At 40.0% G+C, this 21,119-nt stretch overlaps 1 protein-coding gene across 2 annotated transcripts; it reads left to right on the forward strand.

Moving 5' to 3' along the window:
* The first annotated feature begins 1,482 nt into the window (after positions 1-1,482).
* On the forward strand, positions 1,483-18,162 carry ccnd3 (cyclin D3). 2 transcript variants are annotated; one of them, XM_039764797.1, is made up of 5 exons: positions 1,483-1,513; positions 12,505-12,720; positions 16,924-17,086; positions 17,210-17,352; positions 17,488-18,162. In XM_039764797.1, the coding sequence occupies exons 1-5, from the start codon at positions 1,511-1,513 to the stop codon at positions 17,662-17,664; spliced, it is 702 nt and encodes a 233-aa protein (XP_039620731.1). In that variant the 5' UTR covers positions 1,483-1,510; the 3' UTR covers positions 17,665-18,162. The 2 variants fall into 2 exon arrangements, with proteins under 2 accessions (XP_039620731.1, XP_039620730.1); XM_039764796.1 differs by lacking the exon at positions 1,483-1,513 and adding an exon at positions 2,258-2,604.
* Positions 18,163-21,119: the final 2,957 nt, after the last annotated feature.

Consider the following 21,119-nt stretch of genomic DNA (forward strand, 5'->3'; position numbering starts at 1 on the left):
TGAATCAATGTTGTTTATTAATAAAATGTGAAAGCTTTGAAGGGGGCTAATACTTTTTACAGCCAATGTCTACTAGACATGGATGGAGTACCTAGAAAGGGTTTAAATAAGGTTGACAAATGTGACGGACAGGAGGATGGGCATTGAAACGGTGCAATAATTCATATACTGCCATATACTCTTGAAAGTTCTAAATGGTAACAGAAAGTTTTAAACAGTAGCAAACATGCAAGTGAAGTTTACGTTCCAAATAAAAGCTATTTACGGCAGGGAACATTTCAATTTCTGTTTAAAACTGCTATACCAGTGGGTGCCAAACATGGTCTCAGGGACACACTGTGGTTGCAGGTTTTTGTTGTACCAGAATTCACAATTGGTGATAATACTTAACCTCATTAATTAGATTGTCTTTTTTCTTATCTCATTCTACATTCAGAAAAACACAGCAGTAAGAATTTTAAATTCATAAGGTATTTAGAAACATGTATATGATTAGATGCTTAACTCTCTTGTTGTTTTCCTATTATTTTTTTCTGTATAATTCGCCACCTTCATTGCATCTTAATGATGACAATTAAATACAAGCAGAGCAGACGACAGTGAATGCTGAAAGGCTGCAATTACACTCTTAAAAATTAAAGTGCCAAAAACAGTTCTTTAGAGTGATACATATTTAAATCCTTTTTGGTTCCCAAAAACCTCATTCAAGTAAAGGTTCCAGAAAGAACTTGTACTTATTTATATTCATAAAAGGTTCCATACAGTGAATGACCACAGATATAAGGTTAACACATATGTGAAATACCAATGGCTCCTGATTTTAATACAGTAACACACACTAAGCCTGGGCTTTCTTAATCTGTTAGTGTGCTACTTGGTAGCCTACCATACGATGCTTTTGGCACAGTTTGAACCAACTGTATATGCAAAGAACCCTTCCCAGAATAAAATGGTGCTTTGTCAAGAAATAGTTTTATGAGGAACCACACAACCCAGTAAAGACCCTTATATAGTCTCAGACCCACTAATTAGTTAATAATGGATTAAAGAACCATAACAACTAGAAACACAGAATGAGAATCCGGATGAAAATATTGTTTAAAAATAAAAAAGAATGATCAACCCATTATCCCCATATACTGTAACTGCTTAGTACATTTTAATAAAAAAATCAAACTTAATTTTATAAGTTCTACACTGACTCCAAAACACAGGAACTGGGAGGTAACAGTTTACTTAGGAGACCAATTCAAAACAGAAGTTGGTTAGTACGAAAACCACACTGGGTCCCCAGAATCGAGTCTGAGAGACACTACCGTATACAGTAGATCAACAGTGAACTTTTCTAGGTTCGAATTCGACAACTTTGCTGAAAGAAGCTTTCAAACTGATCGGTCCAACTGATTGCAGCTAAGACTGGAAACTTACGTGCTATGAAAACTGCAGTATAATTACTTAAGCCACGTTGCGATGTACGTTTAGCAGCGTAAACGCTGAGCCTTGTTTTCTTATGGTAAGATCGATAAGCACGAAAACCCGAGTTATAGTTTATAATTCGCCCAGAGATGACACATGTCAACGACGGTATAGTTTCTATTTCCTTTGTGGCTAGGGATTTGCACTTGCCGGTTCGAATCCCGTAAACGCCAAAAGTGACTCCACTTCGTTGAGCCCATGAGCAAGGCCCTTAACCTGCAATTACTCCTGGGTATGACGTTAATCTACAACCAGCCCTGCATGTAGGCCCTCCAACCAGCAGGGACAAACCTGGGGGTTGGTGGCAGAATTGGCAGTCCAGGCACCATAAAATACTTCACACTGGTTCCATTCCATCTGAACTAGTGTGGTGCTGATGTGTCACCCGTTGCATGGCTGCACTCGGGTTCTAATCTGGGATACTGAGTTGGTTTGTCATGTGGTGGGTGCGGCAACCTCTCTCTCTCGTACAGTACGTGGCAAGGTGGGGTTACTTTTTTCATAAAGAACGTCCATTCAGATTTGGTCACACGCCTTGTCACTTATTTATGTTTTCCCCAATTTAACCTTAAAATCAATTCAGTTTTATCTCGTCTCACTAGTAAAATAAACCTCGCCAAAATTTAGTCCAACACTTTATTATCTGCTCCTTTACTATACGTAGGAAAGGCAGGTCACACTTTAGCGCTCTGACATTTGAGTCCGCCCCTTGCGGTGTGTGGCGTGACGTCACTGCCTCCATATGGCTACTTTAGCGGCCTCTTCCTGTAAGCGCCGGTAAAGCACAGGGCTGAGGCTGCGAAACTAAGTAAGTGGCAGGTGCATCTTTAGACTTTTACGTTCCTGTCCATCCCCGTCTATCGAAATACGAATAATACGTTAATTGGAATAATGGCAACAAATTTTTTGTGCTTGGAGAACCACCGCCAATTTCACTCGAGGACTTTCGGCTCTAGCTCAGGAACACTGAGGGCAACCATCGATTCCAGCCAGCTGGAGGACGAGCGAACTTTGCGCAACCTCCTGGCCATGGAGGAGAAGCACCCACCCCGACTCAACTATTTCGACACCGTACAGAGTGACTTACAGCCCAGTATGCGACGGGTGCTGGCGGAGTGGATGCTACAGGTGGGTGAGCGACCGGTGCGCGCTGTCAGTAAAATTTTCTTATGAAACGCTTTGAAAAGCGGAGGCATATACAGTATGCAGCATACATTTTTTTAAATAGTGTAACACTGTACATTGTGATAATTTTCTATTCGACTTCTATAAGAGCAACAATGAAACATAAAAGAAAATACCAGTAACCGTAAGCAACGATACCACCCCACCCCGTCCCAAAATCGACTCGTAAAAGGGGTCTCAGAAGGACAAAGTTACTGAACTCTGAGTAACCCGGTAAGAGAGGCCCACCAGACACGGCGAGATCAAATAAATTTGTATAAAAATATTTTTAAACTGCAGTGGCAGAGACGAGAACGCAGGAGATACCTGGCATACAGCAAAGGGAGTGCAAGTGTTAGAAGGCACTTCCTTTCCCCAGCATCACTATCACCCATTTGCATTATAACATACTGTATATTTTTATGGCATACCTTTATCCAGAATTCCCAAATTGAAAATGATACAATTGTCTTAACAATGGAAGGCTTTGTGGATATATAAATTCACACACGTTCCAACAGGGAGTCCTGGGTGGGCATTTAATTGGAAATCATGTGATTTATACATGCAATACACTGATCAGCCGCAACATTCAAACCACTGACAGCTGAATCGAGAATAACATTGATTATCTTGGTACAAAGCCATCTCTTTCAAGGAGTGGAGTGTATTAGGCAGCAAGTGAACAGTCAGTTCTTGAAGGGGATGTGTTAAAAGCAGTACAACTGGACAAGCATAAGGAGCTGAATGACTTTGACAAAGACTGAATTGTGATGGCTAGATGACTGGGTCAGATCTTATCCAAAACCGCAGATCTGAGTGTGTCCAGTATGCAGTGGTTAGTATCTACCAAAAGTAAGCCAAGGAAGGACAACCGGTGAACAGGAGACGTGGTCATGAGTGTCCATGGCTCACTGATGTGCGTTGGAAGTTAAGGCTAGCCCGTCTGGTGCAGCCCCACAGAAGGACTATTGTAGCACAAATTGCTGAAAAAACTAATACTGGCCATAAGAGAAACGTGTCAGAACACACAGTGCATTGTACTTACTGCATATGAGGCAGAGTGCCTATGTTGACCCTGGTCCACCACTGAAAGCTCCTTCAATAGGCATGTGAGCATAATAACTGGATCATGGAACAATAAAAGATGGTGGTCGGTCTGGTGAATCACATTTTTTTAGATCATGTGGACAGCTGTAAGTATATGCGTCATTTACCTTGGGAAGAGATGGCAGAAGAATGCACTAAGGGAAGAAGGCAAGCCAGGGGAGGCAGTGTGATGCTCTGAGCAATATTCTGCTGGGAAGCCTTGGGTCTTGGATGTGGATGTTACTTTGATACATACCATTTAACTAAAGATTGTTGTAGATCACGTAGATCTATTCATGGTAATGGTATTAACTGTTGGCAGTGGGCTCTTTCATCAGGGGAATGTGCCTTGCCACACTGCCAAAATTGCTTAGGAATGGTTTTAGGAACATGACAAAGAGTACAAGGTATTGACTTGGCCTCCAAATTCCCCAATCTCAATCCAAATGGGTATCTGTTGGATGTGCTAGATAAAGAAGTCCAATCCATGGTGTCTCTTTTACAGGACTTAAAAGATCAGCTGCCAATGTCTTGGTACCAGATACCACAGGACACCTACAGAGGGTCTTTTGTAGTCCATGCCTTGATGGGTCAGAGCTGTTTTGGTGGCACGACAGGGACCTAGACAATATTAGGCAGGTGATTTTTAATGCATTGGCCGATCAGTGTATCGTTTTCAGGTTTTAAGCTTTACTCAACATCGTAATTTCCCCCTCATTCGTTGATCTAGAGTCCTGTCCTCAATTCTAAAGCTTAACCCCTTAAGAAAGAGCTTCTTGTTCATGATCCACCGTGAGTTTTTCATAAGTATTTATTTAACAATATTTTAGTAAAAAATGTGTGCACTTTGGAAGTTGTGGATATACAGCCTGAATAACTGAAATTTAGAATTTGAGACATTAACTTAGTGTTTTCCTAGTGCAGGAACAGCTTTTCAGATTTGAGAATTTTCAACAATTGAATGCCTTTTATGTGTTTATACTGACAATTTTCATATCTCCTTTTATTGTGTATTTCCATCATTGTTTTGGTGTTCTATGATGCCCCAGGCTGCCAGTTTGAAAGTGGTTGGCAGTACTGGCAATAGTGCCTGGCGCTGCTCATTGAACATGGTCATACCACTGCAGTTATGTTTCCTGCATTTTACCTGGGACTGATGCAACACCCATCACTTGTTTAATAGTATCATTGCAAATATGGTCAACAAAAGATATTCCTGTTGTTCAATGGAGTATACACATCTCTATGACATGTAACTCATGCTCAGCTCATTTAATGGCTGGCCAGCATTCTGTTCTTTATAATGTGACTAGGCATATTACTGTCCAATGTATGTTAGATATGAGGTGAGTTGTCATTCATCTGTCACAGAGTATTCCAGTAACCTCTCTCCACCACAGTCAGGCTGCATTTATTCTAGGTGACATTTCATTACTGTTACTGTCATCACTTTGGAGGTAGAAACCTAGGAATCGAAAAGTTGTTTTGGTCTGAATTAGGTCCACACCACTAACTTGGATGGTACCAACTTTTGAGCACGTTTGCAGGTATTCAAACTTCTTAATGTTGACTGGAAGGCCAAATTGATTGATGATCACTCCATATTAGGACTTGGTCTTGCAGCACTTCTCTGGTGGGGGTTGTGAGCATAATGTCATGAGCACAGAGTAGAGCCCATGATGCGTCAGGTTGTAGGTCTTGTATGATAGTATCCATGACCAAGATACAGCACGTTGCCACACCAATCACACAACAAATCACCTGAATTGGGACCTGAGTGCAGCAGTGCAACGGGTGATACCTAAGCACCACATGGTCCAATCCAGCCACCAGACCCAAAGTTTTCCCTGCAAGTTGGAGGACCTGTTTCCAGGGCTGGATGCAAATTAACGTCATACCCAGGACAAAGCAATTTCAGGTTAAGGGCCTTGCTCAAAGGATAAATGGGGTAGAGTCACTTCTGGTGTTTACGTGGTGTCCTCACAGGTGGCGCAGTGGTAGTGCTGCTGCTTTGCAGTAAGGAGACTGTGAAAGATTGTGGGTTCACTTCCCAGTTCCTCCCTGTGTGCTTTGAGCACTGAGAAAAGCGCTATATAAATGTAATGAATTATTATTATTATCTTGCCCACCTGCTGGTATTCACATATACTGTAGTATTTGGACCCACATGACAAGGAGCTCAGGAATGCCATGATCACAATGTGCCTAGTAGATCATCTTTTGTGGAACACGATCAATGGCTTTCTGAAGGTCAAGAAAAGGTAGTTACAGTGGCTTACTTTTCTCTTGATGCTTCTCCATAAGCAATCAGTCTACAAAAACTGCATCAGCAATACCACAACCTTAGATATAGCCATAATTGGTTAATGCTGGTTTTGACAATGTTACGCAGAAGCTAGGCAAATATTTGCTCAAAAAGCATCATTGTGCGCAATGGGAGATGATTGGGTGGTAATTGTAACACGAATTTGGGTTACCTTTGGTCTTTAAAGTTGGAAATGTAATGCTTGTCACCTAATTTGCTGGTGTGTGCCAGAGTCTTCATCACATAACACAAGTATGTGATATCACTAACTTCAGATTTATTTCATGGATGCTTTTATATTTTTGGATGTTGTTCAATATTGACACCCCGGAGTCCCCCATTGAAACTTGTTGTATCATAAACTCTTATTGCTGCTCCCCGTCAAAGCATAAGATTAATAATTTTTCTTAGCAGTCACTAAAAACAACATGAAGTAAGTACCAAATGGAAAAACAAAATCCTTGATTCAAACATCTGAAAACTAGTCAGGGTCTGTATCTTCACCCTTTAAGTCTATTCTTTTCAGATATTAAATTAACTTAATGATTAACTGTCATAAACTAATGCTCCACGGTCCAATACCACAGCCATTAGACAATATCAAGTTCTGTACAAACATACCTTACACACACACACACACACTCTTCGTGACACTACTAGATGCAGGTCTTGAATCAAACACACACACATGTGGTCCACATAAATTCTCTTTGAGAGAGTCTCCATAAATACCATATCCAGATATCAGCAAATTTGAAACATGTCTTCCCATGCATGCCTGTGCACCTTGGTCTATATTTAAAACATCTGTTCATGTCACTTGCAGAAATTCTTACTGATGTAGTCAATTGACAAGGGAGATGAGACAGAGTAGAGGAGTCAGGTGGAGAACTTTGTTTCTTGGTGCTAAGAGAATTGTTTACAACTTAACATCAGCAAAAGCAAAGAACTGGTTATGGACTTTTAGCACACTAAAGAACCTTTAATATCTGGTCACTTTTATAGAGAATTGATGTGGATTTGGTACACTTCTACAAGTACTTGGAGGTCCACATCAATGATGGGCCGGAGTGGTCTTGCAACACAGAGGAACTATATAAGAAATGGCAGAGCAGGGTGTTTTCTTTAGGATACTGCATTCCTTTAATGTGAGTAGTGACATCTTTTTCATGTTCTACAACTTTGTGATGGCCAGTATGATTTTCCAGGCTCTGATGTGCTGGGCTGTTAACATCACTTCAAGAGAAACCCATCAAATCAACAAGCTGACTAAGAACGCAGATTCATTTGTGGGACATACTATCAACCCCCTGGAGTTAGCCTAAGAGAAGGGAATGAAGACAAAACTGAGTGGTATTATGAACAATTCTGCACATCCATCCATCCATCCATCCATCCATCCATCTATCTATCTATCTATCTATCTATCTATCTATCTATCTATCTATCTATCTATCTATCTATCTATCTATCTATCTATCTATCTATCTATCTATCTATCTCACTTACCCAGGGTCACATAATGCCATTTGTTATCTAACTGGAAATAAGAAAGGGATCAACCCTGGATGAGATGCCACAGAATATTTCAACACTTACCTGCACTCACTCAAGCTGAGCCAAAGGAATACTCCACTATCCATTACCGATACCCTTAATCACCATTCAAGACACATAGGGTGAGGTAAGCTTAGAGTGCATAATTTACAGTATCGGTGCCAAAATGTAATGTTAAACATTTCTGATTCTCTTGGCATCATTAAATTTAAAAAGTTTTCAATCAATCTTATAAAGGAGAGTAGGGTATTATGTGGTGGAGCATAGATTTCAGTCCTCTTAGCTTGTTTACTTTGAAAGGCAGTTATAAAAGGAATAAACCAGGTGTGGCTGGTGAGAACATCTTTGTCTTTTATTGCTTCCTTTTATGGATTGTGTAGGTGCTTGCTAACTACATAGTTATTGTTGGCTTACACCCACAGTCTTGAGATGTGTTTTTCTTTTTTACTCATTTAATTTATGGTTATGCTTTGTTATGTGTGTATATACATCACTGTGCATGTTATATCTGTTTCTGCACCAGAGGGGACAATAATCAGTGATTTATTCATGTTTTTTCTGTACAAGTCTGCGGATATGTGTGGGTTTTAAGGTATTGTCGGACTGAACTTTAGGCAGGGAAGCTAGTATAAAATCAGTGGCAGGCTGAAAGATATTTTACAGGTTAGAGAAAATGAACAATAAAAGTCTGTAATATTGTATTTTAGTTTGAAAAAGACCATGTAAGCTCTACATAATCAGGTCTCTTGACCATTGAAATAGGGGAAGAGGTGAGTGTTTAATACAAAAGCTCAATCCCATGTAAACAGGCTTCCTGTTTGTGGAATACTTTCATTTTCTAGAGTTATGCATTTTAACAATATTTTAGCAAAAAATGCATGTGTTTTGAACATTATGAGCATACTGCTGGATAACTTGAGTACCTTGAGGATTTTATTTTCATGGACTTTTTGATATTGTTTGCTGTTGTTCCCATTCCGTCAGAAAGGTTGTTATCTCTATTCTCCTTGAAAATAAGAGATTAAAAATTTTTCTCAGCCATCACGACAAACTAAACAGGGTAAGTAACATATTAAAAAACATCACTTTTGAATGAAGTATTCCTTTAATATATGTGTTTGTTGTTTATGGGACTGATAAGAATATGACTGTGCTGTCATCATCAGCATAAGTTAAATGTTAGGCTATTTGTTGACACTGGAGACACAGTAGTAGCAGTGCTTTCTGTATTAAATAGACCAGGGTGCTCTCTGCATGGAGTTTGCATGTTCTCCCCATGTCCAGGTGGGTTTCCTCCTACCATCCAAAAACATTCAGATTAAGTAGGTTGGCAATGCTTTTGTGTGTGTGTGTGTGTGTGTGTGTGTTTGTTTGTGTGTTCACCCTGCAATGGGCTAATGCCCTCTCCAGGAATTGTTCCATTCTTGCATCTGGTTGCTTGCTTGCATAGGCTACAGCTTCCCTGTGACCCTGCTCTGGATAACTGGGTTTGAAAGATGGATGAAGAGAATAGTTTATACTGCCACTTAATGGATTTTTTTCACCCATGTGACACAGATTTTTTTTTGAGAAATGTGAAATACAAAAAAGAGATAGAAAGAGACAGACAAAGTTTGGCAATACAGCGTAGTTACTGTGTGCCTTCTGAAATGTCACATTTGTTTTGCCATAAGTAATTGAATATCCCTGGTGACATTCTAGCCTTACAAACCCCTCCACATCTTGTTCGCATGGCTCTTGTCTCATGTCTACAGGTTTCAACATTTACATCTGGCAATGACGATTCCAGTAAAAGCACCTTTGAATATTTGTCATCTTGGGCTGACGAATTTCTAGAGGTCCTGCACTGTAAACAGACTGAAGTCAGCATGTGAGCAGTTAGATAGATAGATAGATAGATAGATAGATAGATAGATACTTTATTAATCCCAAGGGGAAATTCACATAATCCAGCAGCAGTATACTGATACAAAAAACAATATTAAATTAAAGAGTAATAAAAATGCATGTAAAAACAGACAATAACTTTGAATAATGTTAGCATTTACTCCCCTGGGTGGAATTGAAGAGTCGCATAGTGTAAGGGAGGAACGATCTCCTCAGTCTGTCAGTGGAGCAAGACGGTGACAAAAGTCTGTCACTGAAGCTACTCCTCTGCCTGGAGATGACACTGTTCAGTGGATGCAGTGGATTCTTCATGATTGGCAGGAGTTCGCTTAGTGCCCATCGCTCTGCCACAGATGTTAAACTGTCCAGCTTTATTCCTACAGTCGAGCCTGCCTTCTTAACAAGTTTGTCAAGGTGTGAGGCGTCCCTCTTCTTTATGCTGCCTCCCCTGCACACCACCGCGTAGAAGAGGGCACTCGCCACAACCATCTGGTAGAACATCTGCAGCATCTTATTGCAGATGTTGAAGGACACCAACCTTCTAAGAAAGTATAGTCGGCTCTGACCTTTCTTACACAGAGCATCAGTATTGGCAGTCCAGTCCAATTTATCATCCAGCTGCACTCCCAGGTATTTATACTGTAGGTCTGTACCCTCTGCACACAGTCTCCTCTGATGATCACGGGGTCCATGAGGGGCCTGGGTCTCCTAAAATCCACCACCAGTTCCTTGGTCTTGCTGGTGTTCAGTTGTAGGTGGTTTGAGTCGCACCATTTAACAAAGTCTTTGATTAGCTTCCTGTACTCCTCTTCCTGCCCACTCCTGATGCAGCTCACAATAGCAGTGTCATCAGCGAACTTTTGCACGTGGCAGGACTCCAAGTTGTATTGGAAGTCCGATGTATATAGGCTGAACAGGACCGGAGAAATTACAGTTCCCTGCGGTGCTCCTGTGTTGCTGACCACAATGTCAGACCTGCAGTTCCTGAGACGCACATATTGAGGTCTGTCTGTAAGATAGTCCACGATCAATGCCACCAGGTGTGAATCTACTCCCATCTCAGTCAGCTTGTCCCAAAGGAGCAGAGGTTGGATGGTGTTGAAGGCACTAGAGAAGTCCAGAAACATAATTCTTACAGCACCACTGCCTCTGTCCAAGTGGGAGAGGGATCGGTGTATCATATAGATGATGGCATCCTCCGCTCCCACCTTCTTCTGGTATGTGAACTGCAGAGGGTCGAGGGCGTGGCGGACCTGTGGCCTCAGGTGGTGAAGCAGCAGCCGCTCCATGGTCTTGATCAGATGTGACGTCAGAGCAAGAGGCCAGAAGTCATTCAGCTCACTAGGACGTGATACCTTTGGGACTGGGGTGATGCAAGATGTTTTCCAAAGCCTTGGGACTCTCCCTTGTTCCAGACTCGGGTTGAAGATGCCCTGTAGAGGACGCCCCAGTTCCAACGCACAGGCCTTCAGCAGTTGTGGCGATACTCCATCTGGAACAGCTGCTTTGCTGGCACGAAGTCTCCTCAGCTCTCTGCTCACCTGTGCTGCTGTAATTGTGGGTGGGGATGTCTCTCTGATGCTGGTATCAGCAGAAGGATGGTTGGAGGATGAAGTACTCCGGGGTGAGAGTGGGTTAGGGTGGTCAAACCTGTTAAAGAAGTTGTTCATTTGGTTTGCTCTCTCCACTTCTCTCTCGATGGTGGCACCCTGCTTTGAGCTGCAGCCAGTGATAATCTTCATCCCATCCCAGACTTCCTTCATGCTGTTATTCTGCAATTTCTGCTCCAGCTTTCTCCTGTACTGCTCTTTCGCCGCCCTGAGCTGGACTCGGAGTTCCTTCTGCACATGCGTGAGCTCATGCTGATCACCGTCTTTAAAAGCCCTTTTCTTCTGGTTCAAAAGGCCTTTGATGTCACTTGTAACCCATGGCTTGTTGTTAGCATAGCAGCGTACTGTTCTTACTGGAACTACAATGTCCATACAGAAGTTGATGTAATCAGTTGTGCAGTCAATAGCCTCTTTAATGTTCTCACTATGTAACCCCAGCAGTATATCCCAGTCTGTAGTTCCAAAGCAGTCTCTCAGAGCCTGCTCTGCCTCAGGGGACCACTTCCTGAATGATCATGTGGTTGTAGGTAGCGCCTTCACTCTTGGTTTGTAGTGAGTCTGAAGCAGAACCAGGTTATGATCTGCTTTCCCAAGCGCAGGCAGCGGTCAGCAGTCCACATGTAGCTGGTATTCGTGGTTTCTTTTAGGTCCCATATGCCTGATTAATTAATTTTTAATAATTTAGAACATTTGTGATAGATAATGGTATACAGTGATATCAGATTTGAATCACTTACACAATTCTTTTAAATAGTCAAACAAAAAAATACAAAATGAGCCAAAAATCAGAACTGAGCTACTTTTAACTGCAGTCTCACTGTAGCATTTGTAGTCTGTAGCAAGATATTCAACTAAAACACAGCTGACACTGACTTTTCAGCATATTTTTACATTGGCAACTTCTCTCTAGCATCAGTCCTGGATTGGAGGACAGTTGCTCCTATGCCCCCCCGATAGATGACAACTTTATAACCATTGAACTAGTGTACTGCCAAATTGAAAAGGATCTGTTAAAAGAAGACTTGGGATTATTGGGATATCCTGAAAAACGACATCTCATTAATATAGTAATCATCTCTCTGTCCAGATTTGCTTTATGCTAAACCTGCTGTTCAAAATCAGAATGAGGGGCTTATTTTGGTAGGAGTAAAGTTAAGATAGAAGCCAGCCATGGGCCAAAGAGTAGCCTATGTTGGAGAAGTACTTTTAAAAATAATTAATACATATAGTTAGCCCTTTCATAGTCTTTTGGTGTCTTTCTACAGTCAATATCTAGATGGGTGCCATGCTTAGCAATTTCATTAGTTATTTTCTAATGACTTTGGATTGAAGATACATGTGAACATTAGATAGCCTCTTATCTTTAAGTAATTCACACTGTTTTTTTTTTTTTAATTTATTTTTGGTTTTGCATAGGTATGTGAAGATGAGAATTGTGAAGAGAAGGTGTTTCCTTTGGCCATGGACTACCTAGACCGATATCTTTCTTGCTTCATTTTAAAGAAAAGCCACTTACAACTTCTGGGATCTGTCTGCATGCTACTTGCCTCTAAACTGCTGGACACAGTCCCTCTGAAAGCTACAAAAATTTGCATTTACACTGACAACTCCATCACTGTGACTGAACTGCTGGTTAGTGGTTCTTGCATCTAAATACTGATATTGTTTGAATATATTTTGATTCCCCTAGTTTCCTTTATATCTTCAATTTTGGTAGAATAGGGTGTGTACTTAATATGTAAGGTATCTGTCAGCTCCTACTTGGTTTGATGACTGCTTCGTCTTAGAATATACAAAGGGTTCAGAAGATATTGAGATAACATCGCTTTCTGTACATTTCAGTTGTGATCTAGATTTAATTTTAAATGGATACATTTGCCATTTTTGCCCATCAACCTGCAATCAATAATCCATAATGACGAAGTGAAAACATGCTTTCAGAAAGGTTTGCAAATTTATTATATATCAAAAACTGAAATCTGTCATTCATAGAAATACTCAGACTTTGCTGTGGTGCTCCAAAATGTGGTTAGGCGTATCCTGTCTAGACCTTGATTGGTGTCCATCTGTGGCAAATTGAATTGATTGGACATCATTTAGAAAGACTCTGTATACAAGGTGCCACCATTCACTCTGCACGTCAGGAGAAAAGCAACCATGAAGTCCAGGGAACTTGCTGCAGAGCTTCACGGTCAAACTGAGGTGAAGCATAGATCAAACAACTTATTAAGCTTTGAGTTTTCCCAAAAGTACAGTGGCGTCAATAATTTTGAAACAGAAACAGTTTAAAATCACCAGGAATCATCCTAAAGTTAGCCATCCAGCCAAACCAGGAAACTAGAGCCTTGGTCAGAGAGGTGACCAACAACCCAGTGGTCACTGTACTGGAGCTTCAGAAGTTTTCTGCTGAGATGGAACATCCTGTCGGGAAGGATGGCCGTCTCAGCAGCACTACATGTTATTGTTATTGTCTGTTTTTAAATGCATTTTTATTACTCTTTAATTTAAAATATTTTTTTTTTGTATCAGTATAATGCTGCTGGATTATTATCTATCTATCTATCTATCTATCTATCTATCTATCTATCTATCTATCTATCTATCTATCTATCAATCAGGCATTTTTGTAGAGTGGCTAGACAGAATCCAGTCATAAGTAAAAGACATATGACAGTTTAAGGAATTCTGACAACATGAGGAAAAATACACTCTGGTCTGATGAGACAAAAATGTAATTCTTCAGACTGGGGCAATGGTTTACCTTCAACACAACAGCAACCCAAAGCATGTAGCCCAAAACAAAGCTGTAGTGGCTTCTGGACATTTCCTTGAATGGCCCAGCCAAATCCCAATCTTAAACCCTGTAGAACAACTGTGGAAAGAAACCTGAAATTTTCAGTTTATAGATGTTTCTTATCCAGTCTAAGTAAGCTTGATGGAATCTTCCAGGAGGAATTGGATAAACTGCCCAAATCCAGGTGTGCAAAACTTGTAGAGACTTACCCAAGAACACTCCCAAGTCATTATTTCTGCTAAAGGATCCTCTACAAAGTACTGAATTAAGCATTTGAATATTTTTATGAGTAAGAGATTTTTTTTTTGTAATTTTTAATGATTTTGGAAACCTTTCTGAATATTGAGTGTCAATTGCTGGGCAAAAAGTGCAAATTTATCGTAATGAAATCTATAGCATAATAAAGTGTACAGAAAGTGAAGCAATCTGAATACCTTCTAAATTGACTGTGTATAAAGACAAAACCATTTTTTCTCATTTGCTGTTTTACTATGACATCCCTTCCATAGTCAGACCCTCTACTTTTTTAGCTCACATTCCATCTAGACCTTTCTTGGGGTTTAACTCAATAGTTCAGGTGTGATATAAGTCCTTCTAAACAGACAGGGCCAATACCTTAATAGTTTTTTTTTTATGGATGCTAAAATGTTCATTTTTTTAGCTGGAATAACCAGAGGGGCGGCATGGTGGTGCAGTGGGTAGCGATGCTGCCTCGCAGTTAGGAGACCCGGGTTCGCTTCCATGGTCCTCCCCGTGTCTGGGTGGGTTTCCTCCGGGTGCTGTGTTTTCCTCCCACATCCAAAGACATGCAGGTTAGGTGCGTTGGTGATTATAAATTGTTCCTGGTGTGTACTTGGTGTATGTGTGTGTATACGCGCCATGCGGTGGGCTGGCACCCTGCCCGGGGTTTGTTTCCTGCCTTGTGCCCTGTGTTGGCTGGGATTGGCTCCAGCAGACCCCCGTGACCCTGTAGTTAGGATATAGCGGGTTGGATAATGGATGGATGGATGGAATAACCAGATAATTTTATAAGTGCCACTTATGATGACTATTAAGCAGGCAATCAAATGTTTTCCAAAATGATAATGTACAGAGAGCTAACAGAGCAACACACATTTGGCCAACTCAACAAGACACAATACAACAAAAATTCAGAAACGCTGCATTGTATGCTACCGACTTCCCAGAGCACACCATACTGACGATCATTGGCCCAACAGTAATGCTGTTCCCCTGTTGGGTTAGTAGTGTTTGATAAGTGAATTGCACACCAAGTGGGAGGCTTGGCACAATGTAGCTCTGCTGCTTCACAAATCCAGCACCTTGGGACTGACGCCTGCACGCTGGTCTTTACAATTCTTTTAGGGTTTTCCTTCTATATTTTAAGAGTGGGCCCAGTAATTGATTATTCCACCTCCATTGTGGGCTTTCTGCATTGCACCTAATGCTACCCGAGAAGTCTCTGGCTTACTGTAATTTCAAATTTGACTAAGCAGACTTTTTAAGTGTTACGCCTCACTACACTGCCAAGATAATACAATGTTGGCTTTTGAAGTTAAACTCTAGTGATCTAACTAAGAAGTGTGGACACATTTTAACAAAAAGAATATGGGCATAAGGAAAACTGATTTATGTTTGCTTTATGTTAGATTCATATAAAATTATATCTTGCCTAAAGAAGGGGCCTGAGTTGCCTCGAAAGCTTGCATATTGCAATCTTTTTTACTTAGCCAATAAAAGGTGTCATTTTACTTGACTCGTCACTACATTCATAATGGCTAACACGGTACAACACCCTAGTACTATAAAATTATACATAGACACATCTGTATGTTTGCATTTCATTTCATCATTTGGTTGATGGTCAAGGAAAAAAATAATCTATTGAGGGTTCTGAACTTTAGAAAGTAAGTCATATAATAAAACATCAAAAGAACTATGTAGACACCCACCTCTGTAATTTGGGAAATATTTCAATTTCAAAAGAGATGTAGTCGGTGGTGCAGTAGTTGGCACTCCTGGCTCCAAGCTTGAGGACGTTGGGTTTGACTCCTTTTGTTAATGACTAGTTTGGCTAACTATGATATCCCAAGTGACACGTCCACCTTCAGTACATGTAGCCATTACTGTGTTTTTTTTTTTTACATTTCATGGGTTCTTATAATGTAACAGGTTCAAAGAAGAGTTTTTTAATTGAATCTAAGCCCTTGTGATTAAAACAAGCTGGATTGGAAGGGGTTTACGTTTTAACGAAAGCTAATACCAATTTACCAGTTTCAATAGATAGATAAATAGAAAAATAGATACTTTATTCACCCCCTCAGGGAAATTAATCCAATAAAGAGATGCATAGTTAATCTTTTCCTTGCTCATGTTTTAGTTTTTATTATTTATTTCTATCATCTACTTACTTTAGTAACAATCTACATAAGTTCAGAATGCCTGGTACATGAAAAAATATAAATAATATATTGTTGGTGCTGTACATTGTTTTTTGTAGTACAGGTCATTTTAATCATTATTATCTAGCTCAGTCTTTTGATGCCTGTTATCAGACGATCATCATCCTCACGTCACTCTTGCAGAATTTAAGAAGTAATGCAATAACATTGAGAATGGTGCATCCTAAATTGCTTATAGGCAGGTAAATAGGCATTTGCCCAGCCTTTTGCCAAAATTTTTAAATTGTCCTATTGAAAACATCAGTGTTCCATATTTAACACTGAAATCTGTTTTACTCACTTGAGAGCTAACAAAATAATGTGCTTAAATGCAGTCAAGAGATCCAGAGCATAATTCCGCATAAGAACACTCTGTTTTGGAAGCCTGGTTCTCTGGTTTTCTATGCAGCTTAACTGTCAGAATAAAACGGTGAGCAGCGCCCTGTGTCAGCTTATTACCAATACTGTCAGTAGTTTATTTCATTCAAAGTGCTAGTATTAAACTAAATTCCGAATATTTGTTGATACAGAGAAAATCTTGGTAGTTAGAGTACTGGCCCTTGTAGTATCTGTTGACATTGCTGATGGGTGTGCTGACAGGAATGGGAACGGATTGTGGTGGAGAGGTTGAAGTGGGACCTGCTGGCTGTCCTGCCCAACGATTTCCTTGAGCACATCCTTCAGAGACTACCTGAAATCCCTGAGGAGAAACTGGACCTTATCCACAAGCACGCTCAGATCTTCGTAGCATTATGCACTACAGGTACTAACTGGTAAACACTTTCTGGGATAAGGGTTTTATTTGGTTCTTTTATATGTGTTCTAAAACCCTGGCAGATCTTATTATAGGCCTCTCTTACACTGTTCTCACTTGCTGTATTTCTAGAACTGAAATTCTTTATGACTCCGCCATCTATGATTGCCTGTGCCAGCATTGCAGCTGCAATCCGTGGATTAGAATCACTAGATAAATGTCTTGGTAGTGATGAAATGACAGAACACCTTGCAACGATAACTGCAGCTGATGTGGTAGGTTTTAATCTTGTAGAAATTTAATCATCCATCCGTCTTCCTAACCTGCTTACCCAGGACAGGGCTCTGGGGAGTCAACTCATTAAAAGTAAAATAAAATGTTAACTATCTTTTGATTTTGTCTTGATGTAGGATTGTCTACGCTCTTGCTTGGAACAACTGGAGCTCACACTGGAGATGTACCTGCCAAGTAAAACATACCGTCCCGAGGAAAGCAACTCCTGTACTCCAACCAACATATTGGATGTGCGGCTCTCACCACATTCTGTGGAGTTAGTTGCTGACACTACACCAAGAAAAGATTTATAATATATATTTTGCTTGCACATGAAATGCCTGCCTTTTTTTGAGGTGGTGCTATTTACTGTCAGAATTAATGAAATGCCTGCCTTTCTTTTGTTCTATTTGTTGGTTTTGAATATTTACAGTCTTGTATTGAAGAGACCATCTACCTCCTTGCACTAATAAGTTTGGTTCAAAATTGTGCAAATACTTTTTTTTTTTTTAAGGAACCATTGAAAATGTTCCAAAAAGCACACAATGTGTTTGCAAGTTTAATAAAAGTCTGGCCTAAATGATGCCTCCTTGAAGAAAACAGAGCAAGAGGTCAGTTAGCTTGCAGCTTCAAGTATACAGTACAGTATATATTAAGTAAAGGTGAAAAGCACTTGATGCTGCTGTTAAAACTGAAAAACCTGCACATAACTGTAAAAGCAACAAACGTCTTGGACACAGTCAGTGTTGTATAGTTTGTTACTGTACTTGAGTAAATCTCTCTATTATAAAAAATAAAATCAGCCAATGCAAGTCATCTTATAATATTTATTAAGGATAAGTGGAAACATTCTTCTAAATAAGAAATCTGTTTTAATCATGGAATTCATTTACAGGTATTAATGAACGCCTCTTCAGAGTAGCAATCCAATCCTGGTTGTAACTCATGCAATGTGAAAGGCTATTTGCATGCTTGGAGTGGGCTTACCAAGTTTGGTGCCAACCTATTTGACAACTGATGGCCAGAGTAGGTGATCCAAAAAGCTGTATGAGTGTGTACAGAAGTGTTTGTGTCATACAAAAAATCTTGGAAGGAGACGAGACATGATTTTCTCGAAAGACACTTATACATCCTGTGAAACGAGTCCTTGTGCCAAGACCACACCAAGGGCCAGAATTAAAAGATAAAGTAGAACGTCATAAAGAATTCAAAAAATGTTGGCACGGTACACATGCAGAGCCGGTTAGAGATAATGGAAGTATGAAAATTCAAATGTCTCAAAAAATGGATAGTAAAGATCGCATTAGCACAAACAAATGGACATTATTACTCAGTGAAATAACAGAACAGCAAAAAGAGATTGAATATATTGTTCGGATTTACACTTTATGTTGGAGACTTGTAGATCATCTAAGGTGTATCTGTGAGAATTAAAAGATTTGTTGTTTGGTGAAAGTGAAATCCCCACAAGACAAGCTTATGCAAAGAGATTTGAAAAAGTCCTGCCCACATAACCACGCACAAGGTTAATTTTCATTTGTGTGAATGATATTGTCAGATACATTTCTTGTAGACAGAAAGAAATGATATTTACTCATAGGCAGTTATACTTTGCATTGTCACGATGTAATTCCAAACACAGAATCAAAATTGAATGCAATATTGACGAAAAGGTAAAAGCGAAAAGAGATTGAATATATGGACATAGGTGATATGAAAGAAGTATGTAGATATTGTTTGGCTTTAAACTTTTAAGTCGGAGACTCGTAGATAGACAAATTCATGTTGCCATCAGGGAAACTTAGTGTTTCTTCCCAATGAAAAGGCCGATCATCGAGAATTAAAAGTTTTGTTGTTTGGTGAAAGTGAAATCCACATACGTGAGTGACAGAGACGCGAATTTGATAGCACGAAGCGCAGGCTTTGGGGAGGTTGGCAAGCGAAGCAAGCAGGGGGCAAAGCACCCTAGTTTTTAAAATATTTATACTTGAGTACAAAATTTTATTTACTTTTACTTCATTACATTTTCAAACAATGCAGCACAGTAGTAACACTGCTACCTTGCAGTAAGACAACCAGGGTTCATGTCCTGGGTCCTCCCTGTGTGGAGTTGCACATTTTCCCTGTGTCTGTGTGGGTTTCCTCTGGGTGCTCCAGTTTCCTCCCACTGTCCAAAGAAACACAGGTTAGGTGAGTTGGCGACTCTAAATTGGCCTTATTGTGTGTTTGTTCCTGCGGTGGGTTGGCGCCCTGCCCAGGATTGGTTCCTGCCTTGGGCCCTGTGTTGGCTGGGATTGGCTCCAGCAGACCCCCGTGACCCTGTGTTTGGATTCAGCGGGTTAGAAAATGGATGGATGGATGGTTGTGTGTTTGTTCTGTAATGGCCTTGTGCCCTACACTGGTTGGGATAGGCCCCTTTCACCAAACCGAACCTTGGTCTGGATTAAACTGGAAAAAAATGACTACTTTTACTCTGATATATCTTGTAGGACACCTTCATTAGCACAATATCAAACCAGAAAACAAAGGCTATGCGAAAATGCACAATGTTTTACTCAGTTATCCAAAACATGGGGTTACCCTGCTTTAAGGAAATTCATCTATAAGAAGAATCTTTGGAAAGATTTTCAAATGAGCACTGCTGGTGCTAACACCCAATCTTTTATGTAGTCATTCCAAGTACACCTTGCTGCAGTTTGTAGACATGTGCAATCCAAGTCTCAGTTATTTCCACAGCGGATGCCTCTGTATTCAGTTGGCCTCCTTGCTGCCGCCAGCCAAACAGAGTGAAACTGATCGTCAGGCTGCAAGGAGGCGTACTTGTGTGTTCAAGTGCACTGGGTTACTCACCTTGTTACATGTGTTGCTAACATGGTTATCTTGGGGATCACATCTTCAAAACAGGTCATGATGTAGTTGTAAAAGTACAAGAAAAACCTAAAGCTCATTTCTTTGAATGAGCAACTAGAAATGTTAAGGTCCAGTATTAAACACATTCTGTCAATTTTCATATAGTTTGGTGTTATTTGCACAAAAATAAGGCTAGTTTTTAGAGCCAGGGAAAGCTCAAGTTTTCTATTTAAATTAATTGTAATTAGTTTACAATATGAAAATTCACTTTTGCGAAGTGTTTTTTCATGAATGGATAAGCTCCTTTGTAAAAAAAAAAAACGGGGAAGGTTGTGCAGGTTTACACCTCTCTTATTAAAATCAACTCCAGGTGACTTGGGATATTACTATCATTAAGATGTCTGCTCACTGGATGTCACTTCTTCAGGCTGTAGTTACTTGGCTCATACTTTAGTGACTGTAATAAAATAATTCTTTTTGCATGTGATTTTTGTAAGAATTTCTTTTTAGACCATGGGTCGGCAAAGTCGTTCCTGGAGAGTCACAGTGGCGGCAGGTTTTTTGTTCCAACCCAAATGCTTAATAAGAAGCACTTATTGCTTAAGTAACACATTTCTGCTTCATTTTAGTCATCTCGCTCATTAAGGTTTTGACCACTTATTGCTCATTTTAGTCTTAAAGAGCTATATTCTTGGTTGTATCATTGCTCCCTACTAGCAAATGACAAAAGAAACCAGTAGTTCTCCACTTAGCTTGTTTCCATTTATACTTGTGTGTATTTACACACACTATTTGGTTTAATTAAATACTTAGAAGGATATCGAAGAAAAAAGTGAAGTACTGAGAATTACTCATCTGTTTAAAACTTCAACTTATTTGGATGACATCCTTAGAATGAAAAAAAAAAACCAAGGATATG

This window comes from Polypterus senegalus, chromosome 10, assembly GCF_016835505.1.
Source record: "Polypterus senegalus isolate Bchr_013 chromosome 10, ASM1683550v1, whole genome shotgun sequence".
NCBI lineage: Eukaryota > Metazoa > Chordata > Cladistia > Polypteriformes > Polypteridae > Polypterus > Polypterus senegalus.

Excerpts from the sequence above, each read along its gene's own strand:
- ccnd3 (XM_039764796.1), top strand. The coding sequence starts at position 2,368 with ATGGCAACAAATTTTTTGTGCTTGGAGAACCACCGCCAATTTCACTCG. Across the intron at positions 12,721-16,923 it reads TCACTGTGACTGAACTGCTG|GAATGGGAACGGATTGTGGT; the intron begins GTTAGTGGTTCT and ends GTGTGCTGACAG. Across the intron at positions 17,087-17,209 it reads CGTAGCATTATGCACTACAG|AACTGAAATTCTTTATGACT; the intron begins GTACTAACTGGT and ends CTGTATTTCTAG.